This window comes from Phoenix dactylifera, unplaced genomic scaffold (genome assembly GCF_009389715.1).
Source record: "Phoenix dactylifera cultivar Barhee BC4 unplaced genomic scaffold, palm_55x_up_171113_PBpolish2nd_filt_p 000228F, whole genome shotgun sequence".
NCBI classification, from domain to species: domain Eukaryota; kingdom Viridiplantae; phylum Streptophyta; class Magnoliopsida; order Arecales; family Arecaceae; genus Phoenix; species Phoenix dactylifera.
In genome coordinates, this window is record NW_024067733.1 from 29,336 (window position 1) to 46,967 (window position 17,632).

The 17,632-nt window shown below is 40.8% G+C and overlaps 1 protein-coding gene across 5 annotated transcripts in view; it reads right to left on the bottom strand.

Moving 5' to 3' along the window:
- Nucleotides 1-17,632, bottom strand: part of LOC103723626 — a 111,315-nt gene that overhangs the window by 19,295 nt on the left and 74,388 nt on the right. For 4 of the 5 annotated variants that reach the window (XM_039117452.1, XM_039117454.1, XM_039117453.1 and 1 more), the window contains one exon: nucleotides 3,170-3,452. In XM_039117452.1, the coding sequence (XP_038973380.1) occupies nucleotides 3,170-3,452 (283 nt within the window). The remainder of the gene's footprint in view (nucleotides 1-3,169; nucleotides 3,453-17,632) is intronic. The other variant, XM_008814589.4, reaches the window with a different exon arrangement.

The window sequence follows — 17,632 nt, forward strand, 5'->3', positions numbered from 1 at the left end:
GTGAAAAGTGAGCAAGCGTGAGAGCTCTATGCTACGTTTTAATGGGTCTATTTGCATCCAACAAACGTGTACAAAGAATTTTTTTTTAGTGTGATAAAAATGCCATGTCCTTGTTGTTCCTAGATATTTGATAGTTTAGACTCAATGGCACTGCTAGGTGGCTTGAGTTATACTGTAGGACTAATTAATTGGTACAGGTTGGGTGACATAGAATGGGATGCTGACATTACTTCAGTTGGCAAGCCTTGCCAGTTCACAGACTAACCATTTTTCTTTATTGAGCAATTGGTATTACAACAAAAAACGGCCACCTACTAACTAAGCTGCATTCATTTTCCCTCACAAGTAGTTACATTAGCCAAATTGTTATATATCCTTATGCTAAAAAGTTGTTTAAATGCTTCACATCCTGTACAATAAGGCCTATGAATTGCATTTACATTTGTACACAATCTTTAGTGTTCTTCCACTAGTTGACATATCATGCAATCTTCCCAACAGTCAATGTGTGACATAGAAAAGGTACAATGCTCTCATTGGTTGGTCAGGCATTATGGTGTAAAATTCAATTCTTAGACGAAACAAGCTATCATTCATTTTACTTTTCCTTTGAGATTATTCCTGTGAAGCATGTGCACCCCTAACCTTTGCAACTTCCCTTGCTCAATCACAGAACAAAACCTGCAGAGTATCCTCACCTTCATCCTTGTTTGGTAATTCAACACTCAAATGAAAAAGAGGCGCTGATGTGTAGGGAACCCAAGGTCTATTCCTCATGCTATGCTTTTTCTTCTTCCAACAATATTCACCATCTCCGCTGTCCTATCTATGTGGACAATGCTCTCCTGAGCCATTTCTGTTTCTATAACCCACGAAGCATGGACCCAAGATATGAGATATGGATATCAATACAAAAAATGTAAAACAATATAATCCATACTTTATATATACATATGCTTGCATGTAAAAAAGAAGCCATAAAACACAACAGAATATTAAAATAATATAATCCACACTTTATATCAAGGTGAGCTGTATCAGTTCATACGGTACCATACCGAGCATACTGTACCATATCTATACCAAACTGGTATGCAGTCTCATACCATACAAACACTCGGTATGCTTTTCCATGTCCTATGGTACCGCATGCCGACACTGTAATAGGATAGTGCCGATACAAGATCCGATACCGAGACGGCGAACCTTGCTTATATGATAATCTTGAAGCTCATCATCTAGTCATCATTAAAATCTATAAACCTCAATTCATATATCATATTTCAATATTTAACATCATACAGTCCAAAATAGACCATTCAATATCAAAAGATCCACATTAAAAAAGGAAAGAAAATGTCCTTTCCCTTATTATTAAAGATATCAGAAAAACATACCAATATATCTGACATTTGAAGCAAGATTCGCCATCTTGGTACCAGACCAAGACCGGTAGCATCCCATTATAGTGTTGGTATGCGGTACAAGATGGCGAGACGTATCAAATGTCGGTACGGTACAAGACTATATGCCAGTACAGTACGATACCGACTATACAGCAAATCTTGATCTGGAGTTTGTTAATTTCTAAAAAGTAGGGCACTCAACACAAGTATTGAACACATATTTGAGAAGTATCCAAGAAGTATTGATATCCAATGTGTATTTGATATAGAAATGAAATGTGATTTGAAGTACATTTCCTAGTTTCTAGTAATAAGCAATTTATCCATATGTAATCTCTTTATTTTGCACCAATATCTCATTATTGCCACCCTTTTCTCATCCTATAGCTAACATGTAAACCAAAGTTCACCATCTCGATACCATACTCAGTACCGATACCATCATATTTCACCATATCGGCCCGAATCAGGCGGTACGGGCCGTACCATACCATATCGGTTCGGTACCCGGAACTCGGTACAGAAAGCGTACCATAATTGGTATGCCGAAAAGATTCTATACTGTACTGTACCAATAGTGCCAGTGTGGCACTTGTACGAAGTCTGATACCAAGACGGTGAACTTTGCGTACCATCCTATTACAGTGTCAGTACGTCCAGTATGGTACTCAGTTTAGCGTACCGAATGTCGGTATGCCCCTCGTACCACTTCCAGATTCGGTACTTGTAAAGTATAGTACAGTTGGTATGCTCGATACTAACCTTGATGTAGAGTTGTTCCTAATCATTTAAGACCAAGATATTATCTAAATCCTTGTAGGGTGCACATTTAGCTTTACTTCTTTTTTAACTCAAAATATCATTAGTTTCAAAATACAAATCTTACAAGTCCATCAAATTTTCCTTCTTCGTCTTCTTACTTTTTTGGCTATTCCATGAAGCAAGATATCTTTGTATTAACTAGCTTCAGGCTTACCGGACCATCATAATTGTCAATTTAAATGTCATACAACTGCAGATTTCCTAAGAACTTCTCTAGCAACCTTCTTCTAGCAATTACCGTTTGATAATTCGTTATACTTGGAGTGTTCAACTCATACCCCAGCTAAAAGAGACCAAAGTAGAATAATAAGTGAAAGGAGACATGACAATCAGCTGATATTTCATTGATGTTAAATAGACGAAGAAGACGAAGAGAAAGAGGAGCCGCGGGGGGCGGTGGAGCCCGCAGGGGCGCAGCGGAGGCCGAGGTTGGGGCCGCGTCCGCTGTTTCTTTTGATTTTTAATCCAATTTTTTTTAATTCGGAGATTTTTAAGTGAAGTCAGCACCTGATTTGCCGACTTCACTTAAAATCTCCAATTAAAAAGCCGCATCCCCTGTTTCGAAAGAAACAGGGGATGCGGCCGCAGCCTTGGCCTCTGCCGCGCCCCCGCGGGTTCCCCCGACCCCCCTCGACCTCCGCCGCCCCTCCGCGGCTCTCCGATGGCGGCCACAGGTTTCCTCCCTCCCTCTCTTTCCCGCGCTCTCTCGTTCTCTTCTTCTCCGGCTCCAGCAGGAAAGAGCTGACTAGTTCGTACCAACCGGTTCCGGTACGAACCGAAACCGTACCAGTCCGGTAGGCAACCGGTACGCCTACCGATACTGGTACGGCGAACCTTGGTAAGAACCTTTCATACAATGAGAGGAACGGAACATTTTTTAACAATTAGAAAATAAATTATAACAAATTTCAGTATGAAAAGATGACTTGAAAGTTAATTACCTCCATCGAGAAATTGTCTATCCTGTATGGCATAAAGCCAGTCTTGTCATCAGATAAAAGAATCAGCTGGGTCCCATTATTTCTATTAGAGTTCTTGATGAGATTTTCATCACTGATGGCCAAATCAGCATTTTGTACTTCAACTCGAACCATGTTTGATGCACCAGAAACATAATTTCGCATTTTCACTTGAGCATCTCCAAGGCAATCAGGAAGGAAGCTGCCTGACCATTGCCATCCAGGTTCACCAAACCGAATGGAAACAAGCAATTCTCTGCAACAACTTTATGCAAGTGAATACAAAAATGATTGAAGAATATAAATATTCTGGTACGAGGTACAGACAATCTGAAAGCTGAAATTTGAGACCAAAATCCAAACAAATTTGTCTTAATCTAAAAATGTAAGCAAAATTAAATTCAAGAATATGCAGGCAACATTTATAAATATGGGAGAGGAAATTTATGTTACCAGGGAAACGATGACCTCTGACACAGTTCTTTAAACAGTGAAAGATTAAAAAAAAAATCATTAGCGACATATTAGCACAATCATGAAGAGTAAATAATGTACGTGCAATTTCAAAATTGAATCCACCATGGAAACTTTGAGCTCAGATGTAGTTCTCTAAACAGTGAAAGATGAAAGAAAGTTCATTTGTGACATAACAGCACAATCATGAAGAGTAAATAATGCTTATGCAATTTCATATTTGCTTGAATCTTGTAGATATTTAAATTAAGAAACCTTGAGGCAAGGTTTGAAGTACAGCAACTGAGGCCTTGCACGTAATGTTGACCCAGATAAGGATGAAATTCAAGCAACTTTGTTCAAGAAAAAATGGATGACCCTTGCAAATGTCAAGGAAATCAAAATATCAAATACAATTTAAGCTAAATATGAGCCCTTACCAAATATTCCAGCGCAATGGAGGCTCAGTTGCTTATTTATGGAGGGTAAGGGACATCATCAAAACAAATTCTTAAATGACAAGGTACTAAGGGTAATGACCTTCACGAGATGTTAATTGCAATAAATAATGCTACTAAAGACAGACGGATCAAGAGAAAATATTATGATAACACAGGATCTATTACCTTCACATAAATTGCAATTCAGATTACTTGATTCATGAAAGCAATCTTGTGCAGCATCTTATGACTGCTTATCAAGAAAGCAGTATAGTTTAAATAGTAAATCTCATAAAATCGAACTCCAAACATCATGGTCAACATATAATGCCGAATATTATAACCCAGCAGAATAATATATCAAACATCATGTTCTTTGCCATTGAAAGGCTTCGTTAGTAATTGCTGGGGCAACAAATGACCAATGTGATGTGCGATCCAATTCGTCCAGGTCATCCTTCGTGGGGCAACCCAGACGCCATAGAAATTCTCTAAGGCATTCCGACTGGGCCCCCTAAGCCGACCTAGCAACTGGGACAAGCAGACCGGACCAGAAGTAGACAACCAACAGCGCCGAAGTCTCCCAAGTCAGCTCGGCGACCAATTCGAGCCGAACAAAACTACTTCGTGGCAGAGGTAACCCGATCCTTTCACCTAGGCACGCACGTGAATTCGGCAATTCATCACATGTTAAGCGGTTACAGTACATCCCTAGGTTGCTATGCCATATTAGTGGTTTATTATGCCATGTTAAGCGCCGAAGTCTCTCAGGTCAGCCGGCGACCAATTCGAGCCGAGCAAAACTACTTCGTGGTAGAGGTAACCCGATCCTTTCACCTAGGCATGCACGTGACTTCGGCAATTCATCACATGTTAAGCGGTTACAGTACATCCCTAGGTTGCTATGCCATATTAGTGGTTTGTTATGGCACAACCTCGAGTTTTGGGGATAGAATCTGCTGAACATGTGGGATCCCAGCTATAAAAAGACTCGAAAGGTCCTCCATAAAAGATGAATGCTCCACTACTATATAATATCAGCATTATTATCCCTTTTTCTTCTTCCTTCCCACTAGGAAACTCTCTGACTTAAGTATCAGAGGGCCTAGCATGTTGCCTTGCAAGTCCATGGAGACAATCCACATCAGCATCCCGAGATCAGCGGCAACATATAGGCATCGTTTGTAGGAATGAAAGGAAAGCCATGAAGCTTTGAAGAAACAACCACCAAGGGGCTATCTAGCTGGAGTCCAATGGCTTTGTGTACAATTCCCCAAAGTCTCCGCCTCCTCGACCAGTTATGGAAAATGCCGATGACGAATAGCTTGTCCTTTTTGTCCAGCAGGTACAAGCTCTCATGACGATAATGTTAGATATATGCCCTATAAGCCAATCAGGCTAACACATTATTAATTCTGGAACATAGTTTTAAACTTAATTTTATTATTATTGAATAATAAATGGGCATCTTTTTCATTCATATTATGTATGTGTCTATGAATCGTCCAATGAATTAATAAGATGATGATGCATATTCTCAAGAGTTGAGAATTTAAGCCATTTGTCATTGGTGATTAATTTCTAAATACTCCTAATCGATGGATCATCACGAGGATGGTGATTGATCCAATGAGATTAGTGCAAAGATCGCTTTCCATATGGATGGATGAGACTCGAGTCCACAGTGTAGGGACACTGAGGTGATAGTGCAAGAGCTTGTTAGAGAACAAGGGTACTGAGCGTGACCAAAACAAAAAATCACTTGGATGTCTATCCACTCGTTAGTGACTTGCTTGATGTTGCAGTAGTATGACTGGTCTTTTGACTTGTGGTGCTTCGGCTATTCACAGTGAGGTTATTGTAGTTTGACTGCACGTATACATGGTTTCTAGATATATGGATCCTTGCGGTGTAGATTGGCTGCAGTAGGTTCACTATAGGAGTAAGGTATGCACCTACGAGAAATCTATCGACCTTGGTAGATAAGGAGTGATCCCATGTGATTTATGAGACTGAGTTCGTAAGACCTCGGCCGGGGCAATACGTACAGTGGAGAAAGAGTTTTCCACTCTCGAACTTAAGTCGAATAAATCTTGACATATGACATACAATGGGGTTTGACGAGTTAGCCATGACCTCCGTCTTGTAGGGATCCACGATAAAAGGACTGTATCACACGATAACTGCACCTAGAGGTTCATCATTCCATTCTGCTGGATTGCCATTACATGCTGCTAGGTGTCATTAGAGGATGGTGAGACTCACAGGGACCATCTTGATGATCGATAATCCCTGGTGAGTTGAGTTGGAATTGTTCCAACCCATTGAAAGGAGTTTTCAATAATATTGTGATAGAGATCGCAATATATATCTCACTACCAGACAGAATAGAACTTATGAGGTCACACACATTAGAGGTATTGACCGATCCAATAATTGAATTGTGATTTGGAATCACAAATAATTCATAATTATCGATTTGATTGATAATTGGTGTAACCCACTAAGAGATAGTGAGTTGAAGAAGGAATAATTGCAATTGGATTGCAATTTAATTGAATCAATTGGATTTAATTAATTGGACTTGTTCAAATTAAATTAGAATCCTACTTGGAGTAGGATTTCTAAAGTCCTAATTGGATTAAGACTAAAATTGTGTAAGTCCTAATTGGATTACGATTTCTTAAGTCCTAATTAATTTGTAATCAAATAAATTAAGATGACTTCTAATTGGATTAAGATTGAAGAGTTCAACTGAGTCATAATTCAATTAGGTCCTAATTGGATTAGGACTTGCATGGAAAAACCCAAATTGGTTCATATCTTGATTGAAGCCTAATTAGATTAGGACTCGTAAGGGGCCCCTCCTCTATTTGGGTCTTTTGGTGCGGCATGCAAAGAGGGGCCGGCTCCCCTCTTGGAGATAAGGATGGAGCTCCTATTTTTTAGGAGCTCCACATGCCTTTAAAAGGAGATGAATGGGGCGGCACCTAGGGCATTGGTTCTCCTCTCTTCCAGCCGTGAGCCCTCCTTTCTCCTTGGTTCTTAGCCGCAAGCAAAAGAAAAGAAAAGAAAGCCTTGGCGGCCCTCCTCCCTTCTCCTCTTGGTTTCCAACGCAAAGTAAAGGAAAAGGCTGCAAGGGGCTCTTATTCTTCTTTCTTCATCCATCCTTCTTCCTCCTCCCAAAGGCAATCAAGAGTTGATTCAAAAGGAGGTTTTTAGCCATCAAAAGACATCTCTGCAAGGGAGCTAGCACCCCGGGGAGATTTGAGAGCTTTGATCGGTCTTCTGCCTCGTGTGGATACCCATAGAGGCCGAACGCGTATGCGGCTTCAAGCGAACTTTCAACAAAAACCACGATCATCAATTTGCGATGATCATCTACCCGCACAAGGAGAAGAACTGATCTTCCTAATAATGTAAAAAGTTTTTAATCCTAATCTATTTACGAACATCGGTTTTAAAATATGTTCATGCGATGAATGGGATCTCGCGCATGACCTTCAGCTGCGTTCAGAATTTTTCTGATGCGTGCGAGGGATCCTAACAGTGGTATCAGAGCCATAGTTGCGTAGATTAAGATTAGGATTAATCATTAAAGGCATACTAGATCTGAAAATTTAAAGATTATGCTTGCTGGATTTTTCTGCATGCAGAATTTTCAGGTTGCTGATTTTTCTGCATGCTGATTTTTATAAGCTTAGATTAATGATTCCATTGTTTCGTTAATGTGATTACAAATATTTAGAATCATATCTTGCATGATCAGCAACTCATGAGATGACATAATCAGTTAAATTATATTTAATGCATGAGATGCATATGGTGATGATCATGGATGGATCTTTTACATGTGCTAAAATGTACTGCGATGTCTGTGATGTTATGTGATGGCATGTAAATCAGATTTCAGATGCCTGCGTGCATCTTAAATTGATGTATTAGAGACCTGCGTGTCTCACGAAAAAAGGTTGTAATTATTATTTTATTTTTAAAGTTATTCAAGAAGTAATCTGTGATGTGTTTGCACGTTGATGGTTGATCAGTGCATGCCTCTACAAGCACGACTTGCGCAGATCAAGATCAAAGGTTGATTGAAAATGGATCAAAGAGTTGATCACAATTGGACCTAGGGTGCTCAAGATCGAATCAAGAGTTGAGGACGATCTAACCAATTGACGTGCATGTGCTTGTACTATGACCCCATCCTGGATTCATGATCACTAGTTATTTTGTGATTATGCCTTATTGTTTATGATTATGTTTATGCATAGTGGGTAGATAATTATTTGCATGAGATGTAGATAGTCAAACGAAAGAGACCTAAATTAAAACCTCCTCAATCAGTCAAGAGTGAACCAGACATTGAGCTAGTCATACTTGATTAATTGATCTAATTGGTATCTAGAAAAACATTAAAGGTGGTTACTTAATTAGGACCTTACTCTCCGAGTAAGGGGAGCCTTCCACCTGCTTACCTGGCCAATTGATCGATTACCTCCTATGAAGAGCTAAAGATTGCAATCACTAAGACTAGATTACCCAATATTAAGTCCATAGGTCTTCCACCATAGTAGAGTTGCTAAGGTCTTTCCGGTGTTGATTTGTCTCGGTTGGACATAGTGGGCAAGTTGCATCGGGAGACTGGACCTCTCTATTGACATGAGATGTTGTAGGGGTAAAGGTAGGGTTGGGCGCAAATAACTGTTAGGTGAGGACCCAATGACAACTTTATTTCTGCGGTTATATGGTGGGTCTACTTAACTAAGAAATGGAGCCAATAACTATTAGGTGAGGTTTTCATGGCTTAGAGACCGAGTAGCGCTGCAATTTGCTTGAGAAGCATTGTAAAAGAGTTGTACACTCATCCTTTTATGTGTCGCCAATAACTATTAGGTGAGATGGCATGTAAATCGATGGGACCGCAGTACCCACTAGAAATTCTAGTTGCGTAGGGTTTCCATTTCTCTACTAGAGAAGTTTGAGGGATTCGAGAAAATAGTGGGAGGTGCATTTGTTTTAAAAGTCTCTAAAACAAATAAAGTTCAAGTACAAAAAATCTAATTAGAATCTTTACTCTCTACAGATCACAATGTCAGCTTCGAACCCTCTGACCCGAATTCTTGAGACCAACCGACTGACAAGAAACAATTACAAAGCTAGCTAAAAACTTGAAAAATCGTTCTGAGCTGCGAGAAAATAGGCTATATACTCGACAACGATATCCCTAGATTACCAACACGTCCGACCGATGATCAGTGTGAAACACATGAAAAATGGACAGATGATGACATTAGGGTCAAGTGCTACAACATGGCATCCATGTCCAATGAACTCCAATGCTAAGCATGAGAATATGAAGACTGCTAGGAAGATATTGGCACACCTGCAAGAGTTGTATGGTGAACAGAGTTGCACAGCACGCTTTGAAGTGTCCAAGAGGCTCTTCAAGGCAAAGATGCACGAGGGGCAGTCTGTCCATGATCACGGTCTGACTATGATCAAAGACCTAGAGGAGCTTGAGAAGCTCGGTATGACCATGCACAAGGAATTGCAAGTGGATTTGATCCTGCAATCCCTTCCTGATTCATTTAGACAGTTTATATAGTAAACTACCATATGAATAAGATTGAATACACTAAGACTGAACTATTGAATATGTTGGTAACTACTGAGGGGGCCTTGAAAGGTTCAAAGAGCACTGTTCTTGCTACTGAGTTGACTTCTACTTCCAAAAGAAAGTCTACTTGGAAGAAGAAGTTTGCAAAGAAGCAGAAGAAAGACAAGAAGCCAAAAAAGGAAGTTCAAAGAAAAAGGCTAATGACAAACGAAAATGTTTCCACTGCAATGTCGACGACCACTAAAAGAGGAACTATCCTTCATATCTTGAGAGCCTGAAGAACAAAAAGGCAGACACACCTTCAGAAGGTATGTTAGACTTGCTCGTTAATTGAAACTAATCTTACGGTTTCTTCTACTTCTAGTTCAACCAAGTCTGGACCTTAGTAAATCCACCATAAGGTATAGTAACCTATTGGATGTAAATGGATTTACAAAAGGAAGATGGTTCGAATGAAAAGGTGGAGACCTATAAGGCAAGGCTAGTGGCGAAATGGTATAGTCAGCGCAAAGGCATTGACTATCAGGAGACCTTTTCACCTGTAGCCATGCTGAATTCATTCGAACATTGCCTTGCCATTGCAGCATTTCATGATTATGAAAATCTAGCAGATGGATGTGAAAACTGCTTTCCTAAATGGATATCTTGATGAAGATATCTATATGAAGCAGCCTTTAGGTTTCACTTCCAGTGATGAAGATCACAAGGTCTGCAAGCTGCAAAGGTTCATTTTATGAACTAAAGCAAGCATCTCGAAGTTGGAACACTCGTTCAATGATGCAATCAAATCGTTTGATTTCATCAAGAACGAAGAAGAACCATATGTTTATAAGAAGGTTAGTGGGAGTGTTGTCGTGTTTCTCGTATTGTACGTGGACGACATCCTCTTGATAGAGAATGATATTCCCATGCTAACCACGGTCAAGGTCTGGTTGTCTAAAGAATTCTCCATTAAAAACCTTGGGGAAGCATCCTATATTTTGGGGGATTACCGTGACATAGAGATAGATCTAAAAAGGATGCTTGGCCTATCACAAAGATGTACATAGAGGAGGTGCTGAAATGGTTCAGCATGGAAAACTCCAAAAAGAGGTCTTCTACCCTTAGGCATGGAAATTCATCTCTCCCAGAAGATGTGCCCAAACACATCTGAAAAGATTCAACGATGAGCAAAATCCCTTATGCTTCGGCAATAGGGAGCCTCATGTATGCCATGCTGTGTACACGACCTGATATAACTCTTGCTGTGAGTGTCACTAGCAAGATATCAGTCGAATCCAGGCGAACAGCACTGGGATAGCTATGAAGAATATTCTTAAGTACTTAAGAAGAACTAAAGATTTGTTCTTGGTCTTTGGAGGAGGATCAAAGTTAAAGGTAGAAAGATACACAAATTCAGACTTCATGACTAATATTGATGATAGAAAGTTCACATCAGAATATGTGTTCTCGTGCAATGGTGGTTCGATAAATTGGAAGAGTTCCAAACAACTGATCATTGCTGATTCTACCATGAAAGCTGAGTATATCGCCGCCTCTGAAGCTGCAAAGGAAGCCTTCTGGTTCAAGAAATTTTATTGCAGAGCTAGATGTAATGCAATCAGATGCCATAAACACACTGCTGCAATAATAATGGCGCCATAGCTAAAGCTAAGGAGCCAAGATCTTATCAGAAGTCCAAGCACATAGAGCGGCGTTTTCACCTCATACGCGACTACCTAGAGAAGAAATATGTCGAGGTGCAGAGAGTAGACTCCACGGACAATGTGGCAGACCTGTTCACTAAGAAGCTAAGTCAGCAGAAGACTGAAGCCCACCTTGAGAAGATGGGATTTATATATATGACTGATTGGCTTTAGTGCAAGTGGGAGATTCTTAGATATATGCCCTAGAAGCCAATCACGCTGACATATTCTTAATTCTGGAACATAATTTTGTACTTGACATTATTATTATTGAATAATAAATGAGCATCTTTTTCATTCATATTATGTATGTGTCTATGAATCGTCCAAGGAATTAATAAGATTGATGCATATTCTCAAGAGTTGAGAATTTGAGTCATGTGTCATTGGTGATTAATTTCTAAATGCTCCTGATCAATGGATCATCACGAGGACGGTGATTGATCCAATGAGATCAGTGCATAGATCGCTTTCCATATGGATGGACAAGACTCGAGTCCACAGTGTAGGGACACTGAAGTGATAGTGCAGGTACTTGTTAGAGAACAAGGGTACTGAGCGTGACCAAAACAAGAAGTCACTTGGATGTCTATCCACTTGTCAATGACTTGTTTGATGTTGCAGTAGTATGACTGGTCCTTTGAACTGCGATGCTTCGGCTATTCACAGTGAAGTTACTGTAGTTTGACTGCACGTATACATGGTCTCTAGACATATGGGTCCTTGTAGTGTAGATTGGCTGCAGTAGGTTCACTATAGGAGTAGGGTATGCACCTACAAGAAATCTATCGACCATGGTAGATAAAGAGTAATCCCATGTGATTTATAAGACTGAGTTCGTAAGACCTCGGCTCGGGCAGTACGTACAGTGGAGAAAAAGTTTTCCACTCGAACTAAAGTCGAATAAATCTTGACATATGACAGACGATGGGGTTTGACGAGTTATCCATGACCTTCGTCCTGTAGGGATCCACGATAGGACTGTATCATACGATAACTGCACCTAGAGGTTCATTCTGCTGGGTTGCCACTACATGCTGCTAGCTGTCACTGATGGATGGTGAGACTCATAGGGACCATCATGATGATCGATGATCCCTGGTGAGTTGAGTTGGAATTGTTCCAACCCATTGAAAGAAATTTTCACTGATATTGTGATAAAGATCGCAATATATATCTCACCATCAGACAATAGAACCTATGGGGTCACACACATTAAAAGTATTGACCGATCCGATGGTTGAATCGTGATTAGGAATCACAAATACTTTGTAATTATTAATTTGATTGATAATTGGTGTAACCCACTAAGAGTTAGTGAGTTGAAGAAGGAATAATTGCAATTGGATTGCAATTTAATTGAATCAATTGGATTTAATTAATTGGACTTGTTCAAATTAAATTAGAGTCCTACTTGGAGTAGGATTTCTAAAGTCCTAATTGGATTAGGACTAAAATTGTGTAAGTCCTAATTGGATTACGATTTCTTAAGTCCTAATTAATTTGTAATCTAATAAATTACGATGACTCCTAATTGGATTAGGATTGAAAAATTCAATTGAGTCATAATTCAATTGCGTCCTAATTAGATTAGGACTTGCATGGAAAAATCCAAATTGGTTCATATCTTGGTTGAAGCCTAATTAGGTTAGAACTCGATCATAAGCGGCCATTAGGTTTACGCCCCTCCTCTCTTTGGGTCTTTTGGTGCGGCATGCAAAGAGGGGTCGGCACCCCTCTTGGAGATAAGGATGGAGCTCCTATTTTTTAGAAGCTCCACATGCCTTTAAAAGGAGATGAAGGGGGCGGCACCTAGGGCATTGGTTCTCCTCTCTTCCAGCCGTGAGCGGCTCCTTTCTCCTTGGTTCTCAACCGCAAGCAAAAGAAAAGAAAAGAAAGCCTTGGTGGCCCTCCTCCCTTCTCTTGGGTTCCAACGCAAAGTAAATGAAAAGGCTGCAAGGGGCTCTTGTTCTTCTTCCTTCATCCATCCTTCTTCTTCCTCCTCCCAAAGGCAATCAAGAGTTGATTCAAAGGAAGGTTTTCCGCCATCAAAAGACATCTCTGCAAGGGAGCTAGCACCTCGGAGAGATTTGAGAGCTTTGATCTATCCTCTGCCTTGTGTGGATACCCATAGAGGCCGAACGCGTGTGCGGCTTCGAGCGAACCTTCAACAAAACTACGATCATCAGTTTGCGGTGATCATCTACCCGCACAAGGTAAAGATCTGATCTTCCTAATTATGTAAAAAAATTTTAATCCTAATCTATCTACGAACATCGGTTTTAAAATATGTTCATGCGACGAACGAGATCTCGCGCATGCCCTTCCGCTGCGTTCAGAATTTTTCTGATGCGTGCGAGGTATCCTAACAGATGATACAAGACCTGCAACAATAGATCACCCCTCCTTTAGAAGTCAGCCGGAACATCAAGACGGTCTGGCCTAAGGCAGTAGCCATCTTCATCTTAAAGGTCTTTTTTTGCCGGGTGGGGGGCAGGGGAAGCGAGGTTGTTCCCATTCCTTTAGAGCCTGCTCCAGGTATGATGATTTCTCTCCGCATCAAATGGGAAGTCTCCATGCAGGAGACTGATGTCGACCGTATGATAAAGGAGACGAGCAACCAAAACAAGACCCTGCAAGAGCAGGTCGAAGTAGGAAGACGGTTCTGAGATGATAAATGAAATCCCTTCACCAAGGCAAATATGAAGGAACCCAGGGTATGTTGAACTGACCCGCACCGATCCAGTCCCTGACTGGTCCAGTTCAAGCATAGAAAACAGAGCGTACAAGCCTGATATCAGTGTGAACTGGACCGATTTAAATCGGCATGCGCGCCCATGCACGCTTCCCCGAGCTGAGCAGCGTGCCGGCGTGGGCGCAGGTTGGGAACCGCACCCGCGTGGGCACAGGCTGGGAACGCGCCCGCGCACGGTTCCCCGCACTAGGCAGCGCGCCGGTGCAGGGCATTTAATGCCACATAGTGGCATTTAACGCAGCACACACGCGCCCGCGCACGCTCGCGCGCACTTCCGCGGACTTTTTTCCGCGTACGCGCCACGCTTTGTTGGCCGGTTCAAATCAGTCTGAACCGAAACCGTACCGGTCTGGTAAGCGACCGGTATGCCTACCGGTACCAATACAGCATATCTTGGAGGAGCCCCTACTGAAGGAGATCAAAATATCTCAAATTAACCCCTATAATGCTACCACAGACTGGATGGACTATCTCAAGAGCTTCAAAGCTCTCATGCCACAGCAAGAAGCTTCGGAAGCCATGATATGCCAGGCTTTTCTAGCCACACTTAGAAAGGCAACTATTGTATTTGAGCCTTCGACCGAGCTCAATTCATTTTCGATCAGCTTGGTCATTAGTTCATCAATCACTTTATCAGTAACGGATGATAAAGAAAAGCTTCGACCAGCTTGATTGCCGTAAAATAGGGAAAAGATGAGCCCCTCCAAAACTACATCGGCCAGCTCAACACCAAGGCACCGGAGATGTGCAAGTTGGATCACACCATCATGATTGTTGTAGTGATGAACGGGTTGACGAACACATACTTCAGCTTCACCTTAGAGAAAAAACCTCCAAAGAACTTGGCCAAGCTTTCAACTGAAGCAGACAAGTACATTAACGCTAAGGAGCAAGATCCGTCAAACCGATACCAAGACCCGTATCAATCACCGAACGGATCGATACAATACTAGTTTGGTACCGAACCAACATACGGTATGCTTGGGCGTGCCCGTTGCCGCCCAATGTTTTTAAGTTTTTCAAGTTTAATTAATTGGTAATCAATCTTTTCAACTTTTTCAATGATTTAAGTCTAATTTGATGTTTTTGTGATGTTTTTTATGTTTTTGATATTTTTTGATATTTCTATGATCTCGATTTAACCTCAATGATGCATCTTATTGTTTTAAAGTGTTACAAAATATAAAATGATTAATGAAATGTTACATTTTACAAGAAGCAATATGAAATATCCTAAAATCAACTAGTAAGGTAAAAAAATATAAATAATACAATCAATTATATATATTTAAAGTACAACATACATACCAACATATAAAATCTCGTCGAGTGGTGATGTCTCTTGTAGATATCCAGATCATTAATATAGTTAGGAGGCACATCAGCCCATCCTTCTAACGAAACGGCTATGTAGTCTTCTATAGTCATCCTATAAGGAACGCGCTCTGAGTTATAAGCACTTTCAGATCTCTCGCTGAAGTACTGGCTCTAAGAGATGCCTTTGGTTGATAAAACGACAGTGAAAGGGCCCATCGAATAAGCCAGCAGCAAAATTTGGCATATAAGATGCTCCAGATTGCATAGTGTAGCAGCCACCGAAAGACGATGCCTCAGACACATCATATCCATATCAGTATCCGTATGGATCATAAGCAGCGTGTTACAGATAATAGAATTCAGTATACGGCCCGAAACATAATACGTTTATAGATCCTACTCTATATGCGAGATCATCTACAACTGAATCGTGTCCTTCTGAATGACTTCGAGGAGCCCATCTCATATATACAATTGCATCTTCACGGACTCTACTAAATCATGCACCGTGGTTTCCATCCTATACAATATGCGTAAACTAGGACTCCCGTGAATCGAAGACCACCCTGTAATTGTCTAATAAACGATGGTCTCATGTCTTCCACTCCTTTTTGGCTAGCAGATCTATGACCACCAAAACTATGCTCCTGATCTCTAAATCTAAGTGAACCGGCTCCTTCACACTTTTCATGGGGCCTGTAGGTGCCTTTTATTTCTTTTGATCTGCTGAGCAACTGCCTGCTTACCCTTCGTGCCCTTCTTTGTCTGCTTACCATTTGCCCCTCTGCCTACCTACTCTTCATGCCCCTCTTTGCGTGGCTATGTTGAGAGGATGGATGTCGCCCTCCCGACCGAGTCGACCAAGTAGCGTAATGGCCTTGTCTAAGCATCTCTCGATCATATCTCTGAAAGGATGTCTCGAACAAGGAGTCATGTGATGACCAACACTCCAAGAACGCCTGCGGTTGTGGCTGATTAGCTGAAAGTATGTATGGAAAAAATATCTCCATTGCCCTGCATCGACCCTAGTCCCCGATTATAGGATCATCCTCATCATCAATGAAAGCACTATGGATCCAATCTGTGTACTTTAACTCCACTTCCTCCTGAATGTACTTCAGCCTTAACTTCATATTATATCGAACATATACAAGGTAGTTGAGGTGCTTCTATATCAGACGGTTCCTCTGCTTGCTGTGAATGAGGACGAAGATGAACCAGTTGCGCTCACAGCCATTCGAGGAGACCGTTTGAAGAGGTCCAGATAGCTAGCCGCTTAAAATTTTTTGCAAACAAACCAAAATAAATACACCATTCAGCTACAAAAAAAAAATTGAAGAAAATTACCTATAGGATAGCATTATATTAGTAACCATCTAACGCTAGATAAATGTCCTGATGTGTTATATACCTGGATTCATACTTAACTTACGACCGCTGTCGAGACTCCAAGCTGTCAATGCCCTCTAAATTTTTGGTTCGTAAAACAAAATCGTGTTGTAACATGTTAATAATGGAAGATACCAGTTAACTTACATGCCACTTAAGTTAACTTACCTCTATTAGATATAGGGTCGCAACTTCTACATCAGGATCCATCGTGTAAATCGCATTACACAGTGGCCAAAAGTTCGTCATCCATATTGATTCCAGCTCCAGTGTACTGAAATTTCAAGTTCAAGTAGTATGCTGCAGATAGAGTTTATTGTCTTAGTAAAATTGTACAAATATAGGAGCAGACTAATTTTCAATATTCTTACTTACCTGCTAGATGCAAGTTCCTATCCATCTGATAGTCCCACTGCTGCTCAAAGAAGTCGATGTACTATTAGCATACGTCGGATCTACCTTCCTAATCTGAATCTTTGCCCTTTCCATCATATGATACAAGAAACCCATTTGGGTGCACCTCTCGTTGTCCACGACCGAAAGCACTTTATACAATTGCTTCATAGCCTTCATTATCTTCTCGACCCACTACCAAAATATCTACCTCGTCACCAAATTTTTAACAATGCTCCCTTCAGAGCTAGCCCTCGCAAATCTACTTTTCTGCCACTCAGGACTGACAAATATCTGACGAAGGGCTGTTTTAATCTCAAGAAAGCTATCAAGTACAAAATAGTTAGTAGCAAACCATGTGACTCCTAATCTCAAGATCTCTTCCTCTGTATA